The 21,794-nt window shown below is 51.7% G+C and overlaps 10 protein-coding genes across 10 annotated transcripts; 7 read left to right on the forward strand and 3 right to left on the reverse strand.

The window, feature by feature from the left end:
• Positions 1-685: 685 nt before the first annotated feature.
• On the reverse strand, positions 686-1,995 carry ATEG_05458 (uncharacterized protein; the record flags this gene model as incomplete). The annotated part of the gene is made up of 2 exons (XM_001214636.1): positions 686-1,855; positions 1,993-1,995. 2 exons carry the CDS (start codon positions 1,993-1,995, stop codon positions 686-688), a joined length of 1,173 nt encoding a protein of 390 aa, XP_001214636.1.
• Positions 1,996-3,700: 1,705 nt separating this feature from the next.
• On the forward strand, positions 3,701-4,526 carry ATEG_05459 (coiled-coil-helix-coiled-coil-helix domain-containing protein; the record flags this gene model as incomplete). Its single annotated transcript, XM_001214637.1, has 4 exons — positions 3,701-3,999; positions 4,164-4,271; positions 4,403-4,430; positions 4,500-4,526. 4 exons carry the CDS (start codon positions 3,701-3,703, stop codon positions 4,524-4,526), a joined length of 462 nt encoding a protein of 153 aa, XP_001214637.1.
• Positions 4,527-5,525: 999 nt separating this feature from the next.
• ATEG_05460 (MDM20/NAA25 family protein) lies at positions 5,526-8,812 on the forward strand (the record flags this gene model as incomplete). The annotated part of the gene is made up of 8 exons (XM_001214638.1): positions 5,526-5,660; positions 5,721-5,996; positions 6,072-6,248; positions 6,343-6,683; positions 6,739-7,015; positions 7,065-7,839; positions 7,891-8,003; positions 8,060-8,812. 8 exons carry the CDS (start codon positions 5,526-5,528, stop codon positions 8,810-8,812), a joined length of 2,847 nt encoding a protein of 948 aa, XP_001214638.1.
• Positions 8,813-9,495: 683 nt separating this feature from the next.
• ATEG_05461 (uncharacterized protein) lies at positions 9,496-10,952 on the forward strand (the record flags this gene model as incomplete). The annotated part of the gene is made up of 5 exons (XM_001214639.1): positions 9,496-9,643; positions 9,695-9,714; positions 9,766-9,876; positions 9,939-10,321; positions 10,529-10,952. 5 exons carry the CDS (start codon positions 9,496-9,498, stop codon positions 10,950-10,952), a joined length of 1,086 nt encoding a protein of 361 aa, XP_001214639.1.
• Positions 10,953-11,596: 644 nt separating this feature from the next.
• Positions 11,597-12,397, forward strand: ATEG_05462 (uncharacterized protein; the record flags this gene model as incomplete). Its single annotated transcript, XM_001214640.1, has 2 exons — positions 11,597-12,310; positions 12,359-12,397. The coding sequence occupies 2 exons, from the start codon at positions 11,597-11,599 to the stop codon at positions 12,395-12,397; spliced, it is 753 nt and encodes a 250-aa protein (XP_001214640.1).
• A 564-nt stretch (positions 12,398-12,961) lies between these two features.
• Positions 12,962-13,703, forward strand: ATEG_05463 (60S ribosomal protein eL36; the record flags this gene model as incomplete). Its single annotated transcript, XM_001214641.1, has 3 exons — positions 12,962-12,994; positions 13,198-13,383; positions 13,620-13,703. The coding sequence occupies 3 exons, from the start codon at positions 12,962-12,964 to the stop codon at positions 13,701-13,703; spliced, it is 303 nt and encodes a 100-aa protein (XP_001214641.1).
• A 531-nt stretch (positions 13,704-14,234) lies between these two features.
• Positions 14,235-15,818, reverse strand: ATEG_05464 (putative UBX domain protein; the record flags this gene model as incomplete). Its single annotated transcript, XM_001214642.1, has 2 exons — positions 14,235-15,630; positions 15,682-15,818. 2 exons carry the CDS (start codon positions 15,816-15,818, stop codon positions 14,235-14,237), a joined length of 1,533 nt encoding a protein of 510 aa, XP_001214642.1.
• A 609-nt stretch (positions 15,819-16,427) lies between these two features.
• On the forward strand, positions 16,428-17,073 carry pup3 (proteasome core particle subunit beta 3; the record flags this gene model as incomplete). Its single annotated transcript, XM_001214643.1, has 2 exons — positions 16,428-16,862; positions 16,930-17,073. The coding sequence occupies 2 exons, from the start codon at positions 16,428-16,430 to the stop codon at positions 17,071-17,073; spliced, it is 579 nt and encodes a 192-aa protein (XP_001214643.1).
• A 1,034-nt stretch (positions 17,074-18,107) lies between these two features.
• On the reverse strand, positions 18,108-18,767 carry ATEG_05466 (epoxide hydrolase; the record flags this gene model as incomplete). The annotated part of the gene is made up of 3 exons (XM_001214644.1): positions 18,108-18,218; positions 18,269-18,396; positions 18,452-18,767. 3 exons carry the CDS (start codon positions 18,765-18,767, stop codon positions 18,108-18,110), a joined length of 555 nt encoding a protein of 184 aa, XP_001214644.1.
• A 776-nt stretch (positions 18,768-19,543) lies between these two features.
• Positions 19,544-20,992, forward strand: plyC (polysaccharide lyase family 1 protein; the record flags this gene model as incomplete). The annotated part of the gene is made up of 4 exons (XM_001214645.1): positions 19,544-19,902; positions 19,976-20,328; positions 20,390-20,647; positions 20,703-20,992. 4 exons carry the CDS (start codon positions 19,544-19,546, stop codon positions 20,990-20,992), a joined length of 1,260 nt encoding a protein of 419 aa, XP_001214645.1.
• Between the last annotated feature and the right edge of the window lie 802 nt (positions 20,993-21,794).

Below are 21,794 nucleotides of genomic sequence, written 5' to 3' on the forward strand. Positions count from 1 at the left end.
TTTTTAGCTACTAATATGTCCAGCTCCGCATGGAACTTTCGTCGTCGTGGCGTCAGGAGGAAAGTGTGGTTTTTAGTGATACCGGAAAGAAGCCTGGATATTCACCAAAGTCGAAGCTTTTCCAGGTCGGGTTCAGGATCGCCTTCTATACCCAAACATATTCCGGAGGATAAACAGGAAGTCAAAAGTCACCTTTCTCAGGAAAGTGAGTCAGAGAGGCTGCGGGTGAATGAGCGGAGAGATCTCCTATCACAATTCTCTTTCCCCTGTCACCTGCATCAAATGTTCCTAGGTACCTTGTAGTCACACCCATCACTATCAGAAAACCAGTCTCATCATACATGTATTCATTAGAATAATGGGATATCGGTCTTTCGCTAGGCTAAATACATGGATTAAAGGCATAGAAAAGCCATGACAGAAAACTGCGCTGGGGTATTGGAGATTTTTTTTTTTGGAGCGAACAGAAGACCGGATATTGTGTCGAAGAACGGTCAAAAAGCCCTCTTCCATGTCATTTCATGATATCGTCGGGAAGAGATAAAACAGAAGACAGCTAAGTTAACATTTAAGAGAAACGGCCGTAGGGAATACTGTTAACATTGTTTTCGTTGACTCACGCCAGCCTGAATCGGATGAAACAATCCAACAGGTAGATAAACGCGAGGGAAGAGGCAAGCGGTGTTTAGTAGATTCTTCGCCGGCAATTTCCTCTCTCCCTTGTTCTTCTCACAGGGCCGATAGGTCCTTCGTCGGACTCATCATCGACATGTATCGCAGTTGATACAGACGTGCCCGCGGAAGGCGTCTGTTGTGGGCGTCTATCCAGGCGAGACGATGCTGAATGTGAGAGAGAAAAGGATGCATTTCTGGATGGCAAAGTATCGAATGCCGGAGAGCTGGAGACCACTTGATACGACGGTAATCGACGACGCCGATTGCCACCCACCGCTGGGCGTACTGGCTCGTCGTCGTCATCATCATCATCGCCATCCTCGTCGCTATCGTCGTCTGGATCTTCGTCCTCGTCCTCGTCCTCGTCTACCCCCTCCCCATCAGTTGCCGTAATTTCGGAACTGATGTAGGAATCGGAAATTGATGGTGGGTAAGGAGCTGCGGCGTGATCGTCACTATGGTCGGGCATACTGTATTCGTGGGCCCCAACAACTGTAGATCGGTCCGATTCAGAGTAATCGCCCTCGCCAAGATGCGAATCGTCGTCAATAAAAGAGTCCATCTCTCCATCGTCTTCGTCCTCATCCTCACCTTCCTCCTCTTCCTCATCCAAGCTATCATGCATTGCAGCCCGCAGTGAAGGCCAGTCATCATAACCTGCATGAGCGTATGGCAACTGTGGCCTGGACGGATAGCCGTTATGGCGATGGATACCATGGACACCCCAAAGGGACGCCAACTCGACAGGGAATGCGTCGGGCAGATCACCCCAAAAGTCGTCCACATCGACGTCCCCAAAGGCGTCCTCATATTCATCATCCATGTAATCCGTCATTTCAGACAGCATATCGTCTTCGTCCATATAATCCGACTCTCCTGTGAAGGAGTCCATGTCCTGTTGATATCCACATTGCGTGCAGTCGGTCCCCTCTTCGAGTTCCCACGAACAGTGCGGACATCGAACAACGTTATCTTCCAGGTCGACGATCGGTTGTGGAGGTGGTGCTCTCGCTTTACTGAATGTGCCGCGAAACAAGCCTCCTTCCCTCGGGTGTGTATTTTTCTTATCCGTGTCTACTTTCTCCGCTTCTTCACGTTGGTGGTTAGCGTGCTCCGCCGTCGTTTCTCCCTTATCCAGAAGCTCTGCGCGACTCGTAAACAGCTGAACAAGGGTACGGATCTGCGAGGATTGCGTCAGAAAATGTATCATACAGGACCGCACGATTTCAAGGACTCACCAGATAAGCGGGCGCAGGTTGTGACTTGACCGGTGCCCGGCAATCGGGACACGTTTTGTTGGATCTTCCACCAGCGAACCATGATGTCAAACACTAGGAGATAAAAGTTCAGCCACTACTCCGCAGAAAGTTCACAGAGATAGGTAATACTAACACTATAGCAAAAGGTGTGCCCGCAGGCAATTGTGAAAGGTTCATAGAGGGGGCGAATGCAGATACCACATTGTAGAAGCGTGCGAATATCATCCACATGTCCTTGTAACGTTTCGCTAAGCTAGACGCGATATCTTTCAGCACCGCTGTTGTAAAATATAGCACGGTATATCCACTTACGCCAGATGCGTCCACCCCTAATCCATTATTCGTTTTCGGCTTGCTTGTGTTGTTGGTGTCCCTGCGAGCCGACACTCCAGCAGGGTGAGCCTTCGACATTTGCTAAGATATAGTGGACAAAGTCGGGGAAACGCAGGGAATTTGTTGGCAACGGAGGAAGTAGAATTCGGCTGCGAACAGGAATTTCACTGGTTGATCCAACTTTGGCAGGAGTGCCACGCGCGGTGGTGGCGGCAACAGATCAAGATTCGGTCAGAACGACGATATCGATAGAACTGTTGGCATGGCGGGATCCAGGCGGTTCGAGATAAAGGTGTATGGTGGGGGATGGAGAGCGTGTCGTGCGGTAGAGCTAAAAGGCGGAGGATGAACTCGACAGGTAGAGTAGAGGAGGTAGACCTGAACTCAACGGGGCCCAGAAGAAAGGAAGAGGGTGAGACGGGGGAGAGATGAGGTTGGTTCAACACAACGAACTTGACTGCTCCAAGCATTTGGATGGAGGGCGGTCGCCCTTCCGCGCATCGCTGGAGCTGATTGGCCGAGACAGCTCGACCGCCCGAAAATCCTTCCGAGTCCGTTCTTGCCTTTTTGGGAAGGATCAACGCAAACCAGACAAACACCAAACGGTCTACGAAGTATTGTACTACATCCATGGATCTGTTTGACGCAGTGCTACAAGCCTCAGTACTGATGAACACTTAACTCTCAAATGCAATGGATTCTAAATGAAATGCCCCCGCAGCGTGAAAGTGCCGGAACCTGAATGACCACCGCCGATCACTCCTTTCTCGACTTTCTCATCTTCGACAATCTCCTTGTCCATGTGCTGCAGTACAATCTGTTCCCGGATAAATCGTTTCAGGCAGAGAGTATCGAGATAACTATTTTCGCACCTCCGAGTATGCATGGATTCGTTGACGTCGCGGAACCGATCCTGAAGGTTCTCAAATTGATACGCGGCAAACTGACAGTACAATTCACCTAGATCGGAGAGAGGACGGACTGTGGTAAGGACTGTGTCATCCTTCAAAAAAGTGATGAGCGTGGCCGGAATGAAGTCACCATCATGATCTTTTCCGTCAAACCCAGTGCCTGAAGAGCTTTGTGCTCGATATACCGTCCTTGTAAAATCACCGCTGACGCCTGCACTTATACTGTGGCCCTATCAACCGCGAGCTACTGTAACTACCTTAGCTTTATGACGGTGGGCACGACTCCTTCTTTAAGAGAGGCAAGTATGTTTAAGTATTCTGAACCCACTACCTGGTTCTCCTCGAGGATGTGAGTACCTGTAATTCGGCTCTTTCCTGAGTGGAGAATATCTGCAGGAGAACAAGGAAAGGGTAAGATAAACAGGATGGAACAAGAAGGGGGAGGGCTTGAGGTACGAATACCTCAAAGGAGCCCATTAAATCGATAGTACCATGCGCGATCGTTCTGTAGGTATATTCTCGATGGTTTGTTGTGGAGTCGTTGACGGACGGGAAAGCCAACTTAAGGCTCTCCGTGCCAAGACCGGCCGGGAATTTCCTCAGCTTCCGGAAGGTTGGCTGGTTTCTATCAAAGCCACGGACTTCTTTTTCCCAACTGCTATACGAGGGTGGCTGATGAACTACAATTCCTTGTTTTCATCCCTCACGTGTACTCCCAGCACTCCAGACATCATGTCCTCCCAATCAGAGCAGCAGCCCCAGTCCACCAACCCTGATGATCACCCTAACGCCTGGGGAAAGGTGGAGCGTAAATTCACCAGGTAGGGATACCTTGTTCCATTTCCCAATTAGTGTCCTGTTTTTCTATTTTGCTATCGAGGGAGGTTTGGTATATGGTTTCGGGTCTCTTCCTACTTGACTCGTTAATGGCTTCATGATGACTTTACGTACACCTTTACTAACGATACATTTCTCCTGAATATAGCAAAAGTGCAAGCGAGTATTATGATCCTTGCCAGGATTTTGCTGACCGCAGCCTGAAATGCATGAAGCGGAATGGCTTTGACAAGGAAATGTGCGGCGATTATTTCCAGTGAGTGAAATCCTCTGACCCGTCTTTGGAATGCGTACAACAGTGTTTGCAGCAATGCCTGACTGCTGTATGTCCCTATTGTATATTATACGCGTCCTCTCTCAGGATTACAAGCTGACTGGTACTTCCAGAGCTTATCGCGACTGCAAGAAACAATGGGTATGACTGTTCTCCTGAACTCGCTTGCGAAAGCCTTGATATGTACCACATATGCTAACACTGTCATAGTTGACTCAGAAAAAGCTCGCCCGGTAGATTGCTGGTAGTGCAAATTACCTAGCACTTAAAGTGCTAAAGCTTCATGAGGGTGCACGCAGCTGTTGGTCGAAGAACCACAATGTACCAGACCTGTGCGTTGTCTCGGACATGCTCCTGCATCGACGTTGGAAAATTGGCCCAAGAAAGCATAGAGCTTGGTTCAACCTTTGTTCTCAGATTGTTCGCCATTGCAAAATCTTCGCACTCGGAAGCACTTGGTGAGAGCTGGAAGTCCTGGACACGCTGGTCACGAGCTACCTCCCGCCAGCCATCCTACTTGACAGTGATGATTTCTACTGGATATTCTCGGTCTGCATAATGAGCGTTTGTTATGTTCAAAATTTGGATTTTCCGGAGTTTGCCGGTGTTGTATACTATCTCCCATGGTTGATGTTTGATCTTTCTGTGTGTGTGTATTATCTATCGTCACCTACCACCTTCTTATTGTTCTGGTAGAGCTGCCTGGAGTTTCAATCACTCGATACGACACGGTATTTTTCGTGGAGGTAGAGTGTTGCTCAAAATATATGTCTAACTGATGCCTCAAGAGATCGAGACATTCATGTTTGGACCGTGTAGTTAGTATCGTCAGAGGTGGAGAGTGAACCATCCATCATCCCCCGAATCATTGTCTCATCTCTGTGTCATTCTCTTATTCTCGATACTCCTTTCCAAAGCGACGTATGATAGCCAAGTACTACTTCGGATTTCCCTTTTTATAGCTGCGGTTCCTGAGTGACATCAATGTTCACCGCCTTCCCAGAGGGACTTCCCCGCCGAACAAAAAACCATCGCAATCGTAGTTGTGCCGATCGAAGGAATCGTGAATTGAGTTGCTGGATTTCAGTCGACAGTACGCCCTCCGTACTACTGTCGTCCTTATCTCCTCGACATATCATCTTCTCCGCACCCCGTGTGCTGTGCTGAATCGCGCAGCATACGCGCCTGTCTCTTACCGATCCCAATCTCCTCAACCGAAATCCATCCCCCTCCACCATGTCCACCAATGACGCCGTGTTCTATCGGCGGAACAAGCAGATTCAAGATGCCATTGACGGGCAGAATCTTAAGCAGGCGCTGCAGCTGATTGATAAACGCATCAAGAAAGGAGAGAACACGAGGTTTCTGAAAGTAGGTGTCTATACTGCACCCCGTAGTTCCGGACATAGTAGCTGACTTGACATTCTCCAGGCATGGAAAGCTCATATCCTCTTCCGCCATGCCGACGACACCCATCGCCAGCGTGGAATCGCTGAGACGCTCGAATTGTGCAACGCCGAGCCTCCCACGACAGATCTCGACACCCTCGACATCCTTTACCAGACTCTACAGAAAATGGGAGGCCAAGAGGAAACAATGCGGAACATCTGGGAGAAGGCTGCCAAGGCCAAGTCGCAGGACCTGGATCTTCAGCTGAGATGGTTCACATATGCGTTCGAAGGAGACGATTGGAAGTCGGCGCAGAAGGTTCGTCGGTTGGGCTACAAGTACATTGATTGAGGGAAAGGCTGAACTAACCGGCGGATTGTTTATGGATAATAGGCGGCGATGACCCTGCAGAACAATTTCCCTAAGCAACGGAAGTACCATCTCTGGGCGATCTTCCTCAGCTACCTCGTTGCGGCCGACGAAACCGCCTCGGAAATGGACCGTAAACTCTTTGGAACATTGGCTTATCGCATGGTCTCGAAAGCGGCCGAAAACGTGCCTTCTGATCCGGTATGTTGATTCCCTCCATCAAGAGTGGTTCTTTTGTTTACTGCGTCTTATGACTTCTGGGAACATTGTGGTGATGGTTTATGCTTGCATACAGAAAGAGTTGCTGAGCCCTCCCAGAGCTATTCAATCCTCCGAGGAGCTGTTGCTGCTTGTTAAGATATTTGAGTCGCAAGGCCGTCATGCCGAAGTTGTCAAGATCCTCGACAGCGAGAACCTGGGCATCACGTCGCGGCTCATTCAAAATGACTGGACGTTTGTTGGAGTGAAACTTGCCAACCTGGAAAAGGCACAGATGTGGACTGAAGGACTGTCTTATACGAAGACATTACTTGCGATTCCCACCAATGATGCCGAAAGGAAGGATCTCCAGGAGCGGGATGACTGGGCTGTCTGGAGTCTACTTGTCAATGCTACTCGAAACTTGAATACCCCGGAGTAAGTCACTTTGGACGGAAAGCGTACGGTGAAGGGCTACTAACTGGTATCGAAGGACGACTTCGGAGGTTCAAAAATTCGTTGCTGATTTCATCCAGTCGGAGCCGAAATCTCGGAATGCTCAATTGGCTCGCTTGGACCTCCTTCACTGGCGTTTCGAATCAGGAACTGTGGAGGAAGAGGAGCTGGTGTCTGCCTGCCAGGAATATTTCGACCTCAACCAGAACAAACTTTATTGCTTCGGTGATCTACTGAGATACCTGGCCAAGTTAGACAAGGCTTCGGTCTCTAAGTTTATCGAGTATGCGTCGAAGAGCCAAGACGAAAAAGAGGTATGTGGGAAAGACCTAAGGACTTGTTGGATGCTGACCTTTGTTGTAGAGAAAGAGCGAAAAGAGCGACCCTCACAAGGGCGTTTCGACGATCAACGCGCTAAAGCTTGAATACTGTTTACTCCTGTCGGGTGACGAAAGCAACGCCTCCAAGTCGAAGGTAGAGGACTTCGTCTCTCGTTGTCTACAGATCTACCGTGAGACTGGCCGTCCTGAGAAGAGCGAAGCACCATCTACAATCGAAAGCCAGCCTAGCGACGACCTGTGCTTGCTTGCAGCAATGGCCCTCATGCGGTTTAGTGGAACCTGGGTCGTCGGTCGCCAGGGCGATATCCCGGACTCCAGTCTTATCCGCGCAGCAGCTATACTGGAGCGCCTGCTAGTCGACTCTCCTCACAATTACCAGGCATTACTGCTCCTTGTAAGGATCTATCTCCGCCTGGGAGCAGGCTCTCTAGCCCTGAAAACCTTCAGCAAGCTATCAGTGAAACAAATGCAGTATGAGACTGTGGCTCACAACCTCTTCACACGTCTCGCAACCATCCATCCTCACTCTGCACCACCAGTCGATTTTGCCGAATACAAAGACTTTAACCCCCAGTCTGCCTTTGTACAGGCTCTCAGTTTCTACCAGAGCGCGGACATCAGGACCGTCAGGCACCGATCAAGCGGCTTGGACCTTGGTAGCTACGTGAACATTGAAGGCACTATTGAGCTCCAGAGACGTCTGAGTCAAAGCATTTGCCGCAGAATGTGGGCCTTGGATGTGAAGCGGATACACAGACTGGCCGGCGGAGACCCGATGGGCCGCTATGATTCCATCGGTAAGATAAGAATCCCCAAGTTCTGAACCCCATACTGACTGCAAGTCATAGCTGAAGACACGTCTCCTCTGGCTGACCAACGTGCGTTTGACGCATTCATGAATTGTGAAGCTCCCGGGCAGCCGACTTTCGAGGAGCTGATGCGCTTAGGACCTCTTCCTCGGGTGAGCAGCTCTACCTTTGTCTCCTGTCTATCCTTACGCTTGCTAACCAAATATAGGAACAATGGGTGAAGTCAGCCAGAATCACCGACCGATTGTTTGGCGTTCTGAAGGGCTTGTCTCTACAGAAGCCAGTGCCTTCCGATTTAGAGTTGCCGCGCCTGGAGGATATTATAGATTCTGATGCAGCCTCTGAGATGACGGCTTCAGAAATTGAAAGCGTCAAGGTCAACCTCAACCTCTTGAAAGTGGTCTGCTATCTGGGTGGGTCCAAGTCGGTTTCCTCGCACCAGGCCGAGGACTGCCTTGCCGAGGTGCAGGATTGGCTTGAGTCCAAAACAAAGGAAGTCGCCATGGATGATGCAAAGATCTCGTCTCTCGCTTCGCAGACGGGTATTTTCTTGCGGCCCGACGCGCCCATTGCGCCAACCTGGAAAACCTTCCATGCTCTCTACGTTGCGCTCGAATCACTCAAGGCGGTGGCGTCGATATCATCCATCGCCTTGAAGAAGGGCTCCAAATCCGCCAAGCTGCCCAAGGAGCGCGTGGAACGACTGGTCAACTCTGCGAACCAGCTCACGGAAAGCATCCGCGCGAACAGCCGGGTATTCAAGTCCCGCCTGTCAGAATCCGGAGTTCTTGGAGCCCTGGTAGACCTGGTGGTGGCCGGTGTGGGCCACGGAGAAGATGGCCCACAGTTGCGGGCAGAGTTGGACAAGATCTTTGACATGTCAGCGCTGGAGATGTTCTGCGGCGAGTTGATGGAAAGCTGGGAAGAGGCGCTTGGAGGCGTGTTGGGGGTTCGTCTGTGAGGAGGAGGGGGGGCTAGTGTAGATCGCATTCCGCCAATATCCAACATAGATTCTCGCATAACCACACTGGACGCGAGTCAGAGATTCGTAAGAAGGATCGGGAACTAAGGGATTGGTTGATTTTATGCATCGAAAAAGAAAGAAATTGGCGTTCATCTGGTTCACGCCGATCAGAGGGGTCTGTTCTGCAAGGCCGATCGAGATCCCGACGTTCTCGAAATCCCCGACGCCATCGTCCCTTGCGTGGGCTCTTTATTTTCCTATCACACCCCACGATTGACCATCATCGTCAATCCCGTGTCACTCTGGAAGTGTCGAGTTGCACAATGTTGCTGCCAGGATGATTCCCACTCTCGAGCAACCAGCCGAATTGCTCTCCTGGCGTCCCATAAGACCCGCGGACCCTCATGTCGTCTCCCGTCCGTGGGAGATCAGACTCACGACCGTCATACTAGCTTGGATCCGGCTTTTTACAATCTACCAAGACACGGGACCGCAAAATAGACCAGTCACTGTGCGCAGGTGTTCCTGCAACAATGCCGGGGCTTTAACTTTCTGATACCGAAGTGGAAACCGATGTATCAAATTCGGGGTTCAGCCCTTGATCTATATCTGCGCATGTCCCCTCCATCTTCCAGCGAGCATGGTTCTTGATCATTCAATGAAATCAAAACTCATTCAGAATGGCGCTCACTACAGAGCCTGGGCAGCACCCGTTGCAGCCATTGGATATCATCACCCAGTCAGTATGCCTAGCCATCAGCACTTTCTGCGTCGGTATGCGACTGTACACGAAATTGTTGATAACCAAATCCCCCGGATGGGAAGACTGTACGTGTGCATGAACTTTACAAAGACCGCTTTACTGACCGACGTTCGCAGTCACCTGTGTCCTCGCATGGGTAAGTGATTAACTGATACTTGCTGTCCCAGAAGGTATAGCTGATAACCAGATGCAGCTGGGTCTGATCGTCTATGCGATTGTCAGCTTTGAAGCCGACAGACATGGCAACGGATACCACCAGTGGGAGGTGAACGCAACAGACCTGCAAGAGTTCTCCAAGGTATGGCAGTGCCGTCGCCCGTTGTACAAGCCGGCCGAAGTGATGCTAACACTGCGACCCAGCTCGCAAACGTCTCACAGATTATCTACGGACCAATCATCTTTGTCACTAAACTATCCATCTTCCTGCTCTATCTGCGGATCTTTGCCCCGTCGACTAGAAGCAAAACGCATATTTTCATCCAGGTCCTCATCTGGGTGAACCTCCTTTTCTACACGGCCAACACGATCGTCAAGATCTTCGAGTGCACCCCTCGATCCAAAATCTGGGATCGGGGTACCCCGGGGATATGTGTTAACATCAACAGTCTGATAATGACGGCAGCGGTGTTCAATGTGCTGTCGGATTTTATCATCTTACTTCTGCCCATCGCATGCGTGTGGCGGTTGCAGATGAAGCTCACAAAGAAACTGGCCACCTCGGCTGTATTTGCCGCTGGTGCTTTGTACGTGTCCTTTCCAAGAGTCTCACCTCATAATACTCATGCGATCGAAACCAGTGGCTGCGTATCAAGCATCATGCGTCTGGTAGCTAGTGTCTCGAACGAGTCCATGCGCGACAAGACATTCGACTGGTTTCCCGAGTTTCTGTGGACGTAAGGAATCATCTTCACGCTGCGCAAGGAGAGCATACAGCTGACGCAAATGTATAGAACGGCCGAAATCACATCCGGAATCGTTGCGAGTTGTCTCCCCGCGGTCCCGTCGGTGTTCCGACTCTTCTTCCAGAAAACCAGAACGATACTATCCGAACGGGGCTCTCGCCACAGCACGCTCAAGGCGCTGGACTTCTCCCCGCGGTCGCATCCTACCCGACAGACGAAGCAGTCGAACGATAGTGACACGGAGTTGTACCCGTGCGACAGCAGTCCGTGGGAGCGGGAGCCAGAGCCGAGGCTTGGAGATGTGTTCCAAGGGCTTTGCTATACAAGGTCAGGGGCTAGAGGCGGAGATGATGGCGATAAGTTGGTAGATGGAGGCGAAATTGCAGATGGAGGAGGTGGTCCGCGCCAGGGAATCCTCAAGATTGTCGAGGTGGATATAGAATCGGCGCCGGGCCGCCGTGATAAGAGGTAAAGTACTTTGTGAATAACTCATCTTTGGACATATTATATGCTGCACATAGTGTTGATATGGTTACTCGAGGGAGCTTGAATGCCATTGTGTAATTATCTTAATTCTTGTTCCTGTATACAATCAGCAGTTGATAGACTCTCGGATGTGAGCAATGCATTTCCCCACTGTCGCCATCCGCTGTTACCCCGACTGTGGCCCTCCATTTTCATGACAACAGTGACCACTCTGGACAAGGCCCAAATGCGTCTTGATATTAACTCTCGGAACTAGCTGTGCTCTTGATATCGTCATGACCAACCCAGCCTGTCACAAAGTCGCAGCACTCTTGGTACGCACTGCCCCTCACCAACCTGACGGACATACTAACAACCTCCCAGGAAGGAGGCGAGCCACGCTTCGAGATAATCGAAACATCCCTCCCGAAGCTCGGTCCCACCGACCTCCTGGTCAAGCTATCCGTAACCGGCGTCTGTGGAACAGACCTAGGTCTAGCAAGCGGGAAGCTAGGCCCATGCCGCCGCATTCTGGGCCATGAGGGCATCGGCCGCGTCGTGAAGAGGGGATCCGCACTCCCCGAATCCTCAGTCGCAATTGGGCAGCGCGTCGGCGTGTCCTGGGTGCGGGACAGCTGCGGCGACTGCGCGATGTGTCTCCGTGATGGCGGCGAAGTCCGCTGCGAAAAACAGATGCACTCGGGACGAGTGGTCGACGGCACATTCGCGCAGTACACGGTTGTCCCGTTTCGACACCTGATCCGTCTCCCGGAGGGGCCGCCGGACGAACACCTCGCGCCGATCATGTGTGCCGGGGTCACGGCGTACAAGGCGCTCAAGGAGTGCTGTGCGGTTCCCGGGCAGTGGGTGGTGGTTTCTGGGGCCGGGGGAGGAGTGGGCTCGCTGGCGATTCAGTATGCTTGCGCCATGGGGTACAGAGTTGTTGCTGTTGATGCGGGGGCGAACAAGAGAGAGAGTTGTATGCGTCTCGGAGCGGAGGCTTATCTGGACGTCACTGGAGAGGAGGATGTTGCTGCCGGCGTCATGGCTCTCACGGAAGATCAAGGCGCGGGCGCAGTGCTTGTGGCGGCTGGATCGGCGCAGGCATATCAAGACGCGCTGGGTATGTTGGCGCCTTTTGGGACGCTGGTCTGCGTGGGGATCCCCCCGCCATCGCAGGCCGTGCGGTTTCATCCGCTCTTGTTCATCGATAAGGGCATCCGTGTGGTTGGGTCCATGGTTGGGTCCAAAGGTGATATTGCTGAGGCTGTACGATTTGTGCAGCGGAGGGTTGTTGTGCCGCAGGTTGAGGTGACTACTCTGGACAGGATATCCGATGTCATGCAGCAATTGGCATCGCAGCAGGTCAGTCTATTCATTCTTTGCAGTCGTTCTACACGCTAATTGTTGTAGTCGACCATCAAACATGTCATTCGGCTTCCAGTTGAGTAGCACACGAAGTGCGACACGGTTCATGTTTCTAGAGCTATAGAAGGCAATAGAACACTGGTAGATGCCTGATATATAGCGACGTTTTCATATACCTACATACAGACATGTTGAGCTATCATCAATATCATGAGTATGGTGTTGTCCATATACATAGTAAGATAAAGAGACTAATCCGTTTTGGGAAAGCTCCATAGTTATCCACACCTCAGGCATCGAAACTCTAACCAGATCAGGACCAGCCCTAAGCCCTAAGACTCGCTACGCACTGCCCGCTTAGCCAACCAAAATCCAGACGACTCCATCGCGATTCCATCCGCACCGAGACGCCCTTCGACTCGACAACTCCCTCAGCAACCAACGTCGTCGCCAACCCAGTCCCAACCGTCGACATGGCGCAAGAACGCTCCGGAATCGTGGTCGGCTTGAACAAGGGCCACGTAGGTCTCCCTCGCTCCCTGTTTGATGTCAAGAAAGAATCGGAATCGTCGGAAGAAGTCGAGCGGATATCGTTGATGGTGAAGAATATTCTGCGGATGGAGGAAACCGAAGGCGAAATTTATTTCCATGATCGAGGACACGCTCGAGGAGGATTTGAACGTCGACATGCAGATGGGAACGGCGAGGATGAAATTTTCATCTGAGGAAACGGAAAAATTGAACAATGCGATGGACGACAATCAGACAAGATGAACGCAATCACCATCGATAATCCGCTCGACTTCCTTTAGACGACAGATCCGATCGATTCTTTCCATCCGCGCTGCTCCAAGATTTCAGACTGACGAATATTTGCGATACAGAAAACCACCCCCTTCCAGACCCCCAAGAACCGCATCAGCCGGACCAAGGGCCAGTCTTCCCGCCGCACTGCCTTCGTCCGCGAGATCGCCCGTGAGGTTGTCGGCCTTGCCCCCTATGAGCGTCGTATCATCGAACTCCTGAGAAACACTCAGGACAAGCGCGCTCGTAAGCTCGCCAAGAAGAGAGTACGTTCACCCGATCTGTTCTTATACCCTCGGCGGGAAGTGGTGTAGCTTGTCGCTCTGGTATTCGAGATTATCTGGAGGGCCTGGAGATGGGCTTGTCCCATTGCCTGGCGTGGAGTATCATTATTACATAGCATACTCCAACCCCGAAGTCACCGACCAGAGACGACGCCCGACACTCCCACCTTCCGCCCCTTCGCACTGTATCCGAACTCTACTAACTCAATTGCCTACAGCTCGGTACCTTCACCCGTGGCAAGCGCAAGGTTGAGGACATGCAGCGTGTCATCGCCGAGGCCCGCCGTGTGGGTGCTCACTAAATTTCTCCTTCCTCTCCGTCAAAGTTCTTCTCTCCTATTAGCCAAATCAAAAGAACGAGATAACGAAACGAATGAAGTGAGTCGGTGACTGCTGGCATGGCGTGTTGGGGGGATCTCTGTCCATAAAGCGAGGGAAATCAAATGGCATTTCTGTTAGATCTGTCTCTCTCGTCTCTCCTCAGACAGTAGGAAGGGGGTTCGATTCCATAGGCGTGGACAAGTGGACAAAAAATGATAAATGGTTCGCTTTGAATCTAATGCAATACCACTGGGATTGGTTTACAAAGAACGTTTTAATGTCCTGCGTTGGGAGTAATTGTAGGTCAACATGGCCGTAAACATCGACGCTATCAACGAGGTAATCGCTACCGTCACAATAACTTCAGTCTGTCTAGCTACTTAATGGTATACGGTTCTAGAGTAGAATTTAGGGAATTTGTTTCATTGCTTCGTCAGAACTCAATTCTATCCCTATCGCTCGACGCCAATACCAGCAATACCAGCGTTAAACCATCTGAGCGGAGGACATGCTTATTTCTTCCCAGGCAGTTTCAACCACTTTGGTAGTGCGCCGCTTTTGCGTGCTCCGGATTTCTCTCCTTGTCGCGAAGATTCTGGCTTCGCCTGTGTTGTATCCGGAGAGGTGTCCATCACATCCGGGGGTTGCTCGACCTTAATTTCCTGGGCTTGGGTTCGCAGTTCTTGTCTCAGGAGCCCCGATCGACTCTCTCGAGCCGCCAGAGAAGTATCCTCGTTCCAGGAGAAGTTGACAAGGACTCGTCCAGCCAGCCCCAAGTCTTTGATCAGAAGACTTTGGTCGGAGTCTGGGACCACATTTAGCATTCTTTTGCTGCTTGAGCCTGGACCGCCAGTAGGAAAGTGAGTGATGCTGAACTTCTCCCGGGCAAAGGGCTCAGCCAGACAGCTCCGTACAAAGTCATAGAGAGACTTTCCCGTATCTTCCTGTCCGAACTTTGCGACAATCTGGCTTTGGTCCGGAAGGCGAACTTTGACATCAACCTCCTTAATCCCCGCCAGTCGCTCCTCCTCGGCGGCAGCCTTTTTGGCTATCTCCGCGTCACTGAGGAGCCGTTTGTTTTGAGAAGCTTGGTTGAGCCGGCGCTGGTGCGCCTTTGCGTGGTCCACCGACGGGACGTAGTCGGTTTCGTTGTATGCAGTCTGCGCGGACTGAGGCGTATCATTAGATGGAGGAGCGAAAACCGTTATGGAACGAGAGGCGGCTGTCGGGCTTTCAATCGGTTCGGACGGGGCAGATGGAGGGGACTTTGGAAGTTCGGAGGGTTGTTCTGTACTGATATCTGCATTTGGTGTTTCATCAGACGTAGAGCTTGGGGTCTGCTGTTCATTCTGGGATGGCTCAATCGCCGTTTTCTCTAGTTCTGCTGCTGGTTGAGAGGACTCAGGGGCGGCGTCTTCTGAGGATTTGAAGTATTCTTGGATCTTCACCATAGCCTCCTCCAACGGTTCATCCGTTCGGCGGAAGCTCAGTCGCAATAGCACGTTTCCGCTGTTAAATCCCAGCTGGGCCAATGATTTCTGTAGGTCATCGAAGGTAGACAACTCTCTATCCAGAATCTGCACCACGGGTGTCTCGTAGTACAATCGACCTGCTGCTTCATTGTTGGTTCCTGTGACAGGAACTCCCCGTCCCGTCAGATTTCGAGTCGAAGAGGTTCCTGCAACGCCAGCCTCAAACTTTCGTAGTAACAGCCATATTGTTGTCGTGCTAGGGAATTTGTCCATAAGGCGTCCGTTGGGTACCCCGCGGGCTTCGGATTCGGGTAATTGTAGGGCAACAGTGACGACAGACGGAGACCGGGAGAGTTGGACCAACTCCAGTTTGGCGCCGGAAGAGAGTCCGGAGAGACGAAATGCAAGCGACAGGTCCAGTTGCTTTCCTTTGTATCTGGTGAGGTGTCAGCGAGGTGTTGTTGTCTCCCAGCGTTGAATCACATACTTCAGGCCATGTTGATTGGGGTCGACTCCCAACTTCTTACAGGCTTCTTGAAGAACATCGGTCAGGTATTTCCCCGGGGTTGTCTTGATCGTCGCCCTTCGCGCAGTCGAGTCTAAGACCACGACATGTGAGCTCATGGTGCGGGAGTATGAGAGAATGCGGCGGGGTGTTGTCGGAAGGAGACTGCTGACAGGGGGTAGGGATTGTGTATGAACGAGAAGAATAAGTGGATTCAGACACTATTAATAATGAGTACGCAGGTATTGCTGACGAGAAAGAGAGAGATAGAGTGAGAAGATGGGGTGGTGGTGAATGGAAGGAGGAAGAAGCGCAACAGGCAGCGGGCGCAAGCGTCATCGGCAGAAGCTCGGCGGCTCCACGCGTGTCCGCTGGCCATCCGCAGCAGCAGCAGCTCACGACAGCTTCATCTCTCCATCTCCAACTCACCTCGTCTTGTCCATCTCCTCGTCTCCCTCCCCCCATCTCTCCCTTTCTCCCACATTTACTACTCATTTGATCTCCCTTATTCCTTCTGTGTCTCTTTGTGATTAGAATTCTCAGTCCTCCCTCGTCATCATGGTATGTGTGCCCCAGATCTCCCTGTCTCCGATCACCTCCAGACTCAAGCTGACCATCATCTCAGGCTTCACCATTCGATATCAGTGCGTCATCCCTTCATTCGACCTTCTCCCCTCGTTTCGAAACCTCTAACCTAGAATGTCCCAGATGGCGGTGCCTGCGTCGCCATGGTCGGCAAGGACTGCGTCGCGATTGCCTGTGATCTCCGATTGGGTATGCAAGCCTTGACCGTCTCGAACAATTTCCCCAAGATCTTCAACTACGGCCCCTCGACGTTCCTCGGATTGACCGGTCTGGCCACCGACGTGTCCACCGTTTCGGACCTCCTCCGCTACAAGGTCAACATGTACCGACTCCGCGAGGAGCGGAACATCGCTCCCCAGACTCTGGCCAACCTAGTCAGCTCGTCGCTCTACGAGAGACGGTTCGGACCCTTCTTCGTCAGCCCCGTCGTGGCGGGCATCAACTACACAACAGGGAAGCCTTTCATCTGCGGTTTCGATAGTATCGGGTGTATCGACTTTGCAAAGGATTTCATCGTGAGCGGGACGGCTAGCGAGCAGCTGTTTGGTACCTGTGAGAGTCTGTATGAGCAGGATCTGGTATGTCACCTACATATTCCAAATTTTTGGAGTCGATTGGCGTGGATTCTAACGCTGGTAACTGCAGTCTCCCGAGGATCTGTTCGAAACCATCTCCCAGGCTATGCTCAGTGCTGTCGACCGAGATGCTCTTTCTGGCTGGGGTGCCCAAGTGTACATCATAGAGAAAGACAAGGTGACCAAGCGGCTACTGAAGGGTAGACAGGACTAGAGGGATTATGTTTGGTTCTATTTAATAATGTTGTTCGGTTTTCCACTATTTCACGCCCCATTATCATTGATTGAATGTGCTGGTTGAAAGCAGTTTCTGGCGTCTAAGGTCTCCACTTGATGTTACATAACCGTCACTCGAGACGAGGCGGATAAAGTGAGGACATAGGATGAACGGCTCCGGAGAAATAAAACTTCACCTCTGCAGACGATGGTTGCATTGTTGCCAGCAAGTCTTACATGTCAGGAAACAGGTATCGCCCAACGACCGGTTCTAAAAGCAGTCCGGCTATACAACCGTCTCAGTATCCATTCTTTCCAGGCACAGCTTCGTACGCCTGGCCATTTTTCCCGAGGAAGCTCCGCAGATCGTATGCCAGCAGTTCCGGAACCTCCCATGCAGCAAAATGGCCACCGCGTTCGTACTCTTTCGTCCGAAGGACCGAGCCGAGCAAGCTGGCCCACGACATCGGAATCTTGATCAGCTCCCGGTTGAACTGGGCGATGGCCATCTTGACCACCGACGGTGCCGGTTTCGACACCACGTCGAGCGTTGACATTCGAGATCTCCCCGACGAACCGGAGTTCTGCGCAGCTTCGTAGTAAATGCGGACCGAGGCAGCCGGGCCCGCAGTCGAGAAGTAGTACACACTCACCCAGGTGAGGATTTCGTCGTCGGTCCATGTGTAGCTGTCCGTCCACGAGTGCAGCTTGTCGTAGATCCATGCGAGCAGCGCCACAGGGCTATCCTGTAGCGCGTAGCCGAGCGTCTGCGGCCGCGTTTCCTGCTGGCGCATGTACCCATTTCCTTGGGTTAGATAGTTCTGGGTGGCGGCGAGGTGGGCCTTGTCCTTCGATGAGAAGGGGATTGTCAGAAGCGATTGCAGGAAGACCAGGGGGCTCTTCCAGGGGTACGGCGGTGCCACGGGAAGGAAGTTCAGATGCACCGCTTTGGTGTGATCGGGGTAGCGGTGTGCCATGACACGGGCAATCAGACTACCCCAGTCGCCGCCCTGGATGGCTGTGATGAGTATGTTAGTCTTGGGGGGTGTATGATGGAGAGGAATGCCGACCATATTCGTGATATCCCAACGTCGTCATCACGGCATGCATGGCCTCGGCATACTGGGCCAAGCCAAATCCTTTCTGTCGTCCGTTAGCTTACTGTACTGCTTCACTATGGGTACAGGGCTTACTGTCTTCACGGCGGAGGAGAAACCGAAATTGGGCAATGATGGCACGACGAGGTTGAAGGCCGGGTAGTTCTCGTCTCCGCTAGTTAGCAGTGGAATGAGTTTGGTTGCTTCGAGGAAGCTCCCCGGCCCTGTTGTAGTATGTCAGCATGTCAATTGTCTCGTGCAGCGCTTTTTTCAGCTTACAGCCATGGATAAACAGCAGCGGTATGGCATTCGGATTGGCGCTGGTGTGGTGTAAACAATGGATATCCAGTTCGCCGAATCCGTCCACAGAGACAGGAACGATAAACTGGAACAACTTCTCGTTTAGTTCCTGTTCCTTCTGGCGCCAGTTGAATCCGTTGTGCCAGTAGGCCGTGAGACGTTTCATCTCGCTGAGGGGGACACCCATGTCCCACTCAGCGTCGTCGAGCTCATCTGGGAACGTTGCGCTCTCCAGCTTTTGGTGGAGACGTTGCAGGTCCGCTTCGGATACGGCAATCTGAAAGGGTCGCGTCATTATGGTAGTATTTCGTTGGTTTTTCTTGAGTCTACTGGTATATCGTTGGTTGAGGCTGGTCAGTTTGTTGTTGGATGGAGATCGCCGTTTGTACCACAACCTCGGTCCACGTGAAGCCCCTGTACGTTCGTTACTTCGACATCAGTTTGTATTCTCTTCCCAATAATGGGCTTGAGGATGTATACTTAATATGGTACGAGACGATTGAAACCATTGTATTGGTGTACATGCAACACTATCCGCTCTACAGGACGATGGGTGGTGAGCTAGTGAATAGCCATGGCCCTCCATTTATTTTCATTCGGAGCTGACAGTCAGAATTCTTGAAAATACTAAGATGAATAAAGAGCTCCAATGAGTATGCCAAGACCAGGAAGCTGCTAGTATACGCTCAGACAACTGGTGTTTGGGATCCAGCACTGACAACCGGTTATGCCATCTGGTGCATTATGCAACTCAATATCATTCCAAGGTATCATTTGTGCAATTATTTCCACTTCAGCCATGTGTTCAAGGGAAAGATCAGCGCTCAAGCCAATGGTGCGACGACTCGAGTCCTAACAGTGCTGTGGTTGATGGCAAATATCGCTGGCGAACCCCCCTCTCAATATATCCGGAGCCGACAACAATAGCACGTCTCATGTCGCGGAAAATCTTCTGATTCGAACTAAATATAGCCAGATTGTATATTTTCCGCGTCTTTCCTGCCATCATATCAACATAATGCTTCATCTGCGACTCTGTCTGTACTACGTATTGACAACGGCTGCATCAACATGCGCCTCGGTATCGCTCTATTCTCCCTCATCGGCCTCTGCCACTCGGTGTCCGCTTTGATTGCCTTCCCCGGCGCTGAAGGTTTCGGCGCCAACGCAGTAGGCGGCCGTCAGGGCGAAATATATGTCGTCACCAATCTGAACGACTCGGGAGAGGGATCGTTGCGGGATGCTGTCTCCGCAACCGATCGAATTGTTGTCTTTGCTGTGGGAGGCGTCATAGAGATCTCAGATCGCATTGTCGTGTCGAAACGAGTGACCATCCTCGGGCAGACGGCTCCTGGAGATGGCATTACCGTCTACGGGAACGGGTGGTCGTTTTCCAACGCCGACGATGCCATTGTTCGCTATATTCGGATGTACGTATCTTGTGCTTCCGGGACTATGAATTCTGCAAAACGGGTCATTGGTAGCTGACATTTTTGGGGCTAGTCGGATGGGCAAAGTCGGTGATTCAGGCAAAGATGCCATCACAATCGCCGAAGGCAGTACCATGATCTTCGACCATGTGTCTGTCTCATGGGGTCGCGACGAGACGTTCTCGATCAGCGGGACCGCCAGCAACATCACCATCCAGAATACCATCATCGCGCAAGGCTTGGAGACACACTCTTGCGGCGGTCTCATCCAGACCGGTGGCGGTGTGTCGCTATTCCGCAATCTCTATATCGATAACAAGACCCGCAATCCCAAGGTCAAGGGCGTCAACGACTTTACCAACAATGTTGTGTACAACTGGGGCGGCGGCGGCGGATATATCGCCGGTGATTCTAGCGGCGATTCCTGTGCGTACATCCTAAAGGAGTTGAGCTCGTCCCGCCTACTTCACCAACTAACGTGCCTTAGATGCCAATATCATTGGAAACTACTTCATCAGTGGCCCTTCCACGTCGGTGACGGCGTTTACACGTGGCAACGAGTATTTCCACGGCTATGTGGAAACCAACTACTATGATCCTGATCGGGATGGAACGCTGAATGGCAACGAGCTGGGTGTGTCCGCAAGCAACTATGGCGGAATGGCACTTGTCGACACCAAGTACGACTACCCGGCGGTTGAATATCAAATGACCCCCGGTGAAGCGGTGAACTATGTGACTGGGTGTATGCTTTTCCCTCCTGGAAGACTTTGGGGATATTAAGTGCTAATGTGATGCAGATGTGGGAGCGTCCAAAGTGCGCGACAGTGTTGATACGCAGTTGATTGCCCAGGTCAAGTCCTGGGGTACGAAGGGAGAGCTCATCTCGGATGAAGCTTCGATGGGAGGGCCTGGAGATTTGGATGGAGGCTCTCCTCCTACTGACTCGGATGGCGATGGCATCCCCGACGATGCGGAAACGGAGATTGGAAGCGATCCCAACACGGCGGACTCGATGGAGTTGCACAGCAGTGGATATACGTATGTGGAAATGTGGGCAAACTCGCTGGTTCCATCCAGTTACCATTAAGGGCCCCTGTATGGAGTACTTGGCTGTGTCCATGATGACGACCTCTTTGTGCGGAAATCTATCGGATCCAACAACCATGGGTCGGTGACCCGGTGTACTGACAACGCCTTGTACTCAGTGTGTACAGACATTATTGACTGTTCCAATCTCTTTCTATTTCTTCTTTCAAAATTATGTATCTGAGAAAAGCCATCTACGTATGTATACAATAAAGTCCAAGTGGTGACCTACAACGGGGTGAAAAGACAGCAGAGTCCCCGCGTCTAGACCGGGCGATCGGCCAGCTGCCCCAGCGAATTAATTGCGATCCTCTCCATCGTTCTTCTTCTTCCTCTTCCTCTTTTCTCCCTCACCACCTCCATCCCCGTCGCTCCCATCTGGTTTGATTTTCCAGGCTCGACTCACTTTCTGTCGAGGCTCTTTGTTCTCACCGTCTCCTCCGGGGTCCCTCCGCCCCTGTCTTATATCGGGTCTCAGAGCCTAGCCCTCTCCGTCGTGGTGGCATGGTGTAACGTCCCCTCTTCGTTTGCCCGGCGTGGACATTTGGCCCACCCCTCGTGAGACATACATACGCTTCATCATTCCAACCATTGCCGATTCAATCGCAGACGAGCCCTAGACGGGTCCAAAAACCCTATCGTCGATTCAGGCCCCAAGTCCCTGGAGACTCTCGGGAAGTAACCCAGGGCAAGCGACCATACGGATCGGTCGGTTTTTCCATCCGCAATACCATCTAAAGAACCTCGGCGCTCTATTCATTCTCTCATTGTTAATCACCAACGCTATATCCACTACGCCTCCT

This window comes from Aspergillus terreus, genomic scaffold, assembly GCF_000149615.1.
Source record: "Aspergillus terreus NIH2624 scaffold_7 genomic scaffold, whole genome shotgun sequence".
Lineage (NCBI taxonomy): Eukaryota > Fungi > Ascomycota > Eurotiomycetes > Eurotiales > Aspergillaceae > Aspergillus > Aspergillus terreus.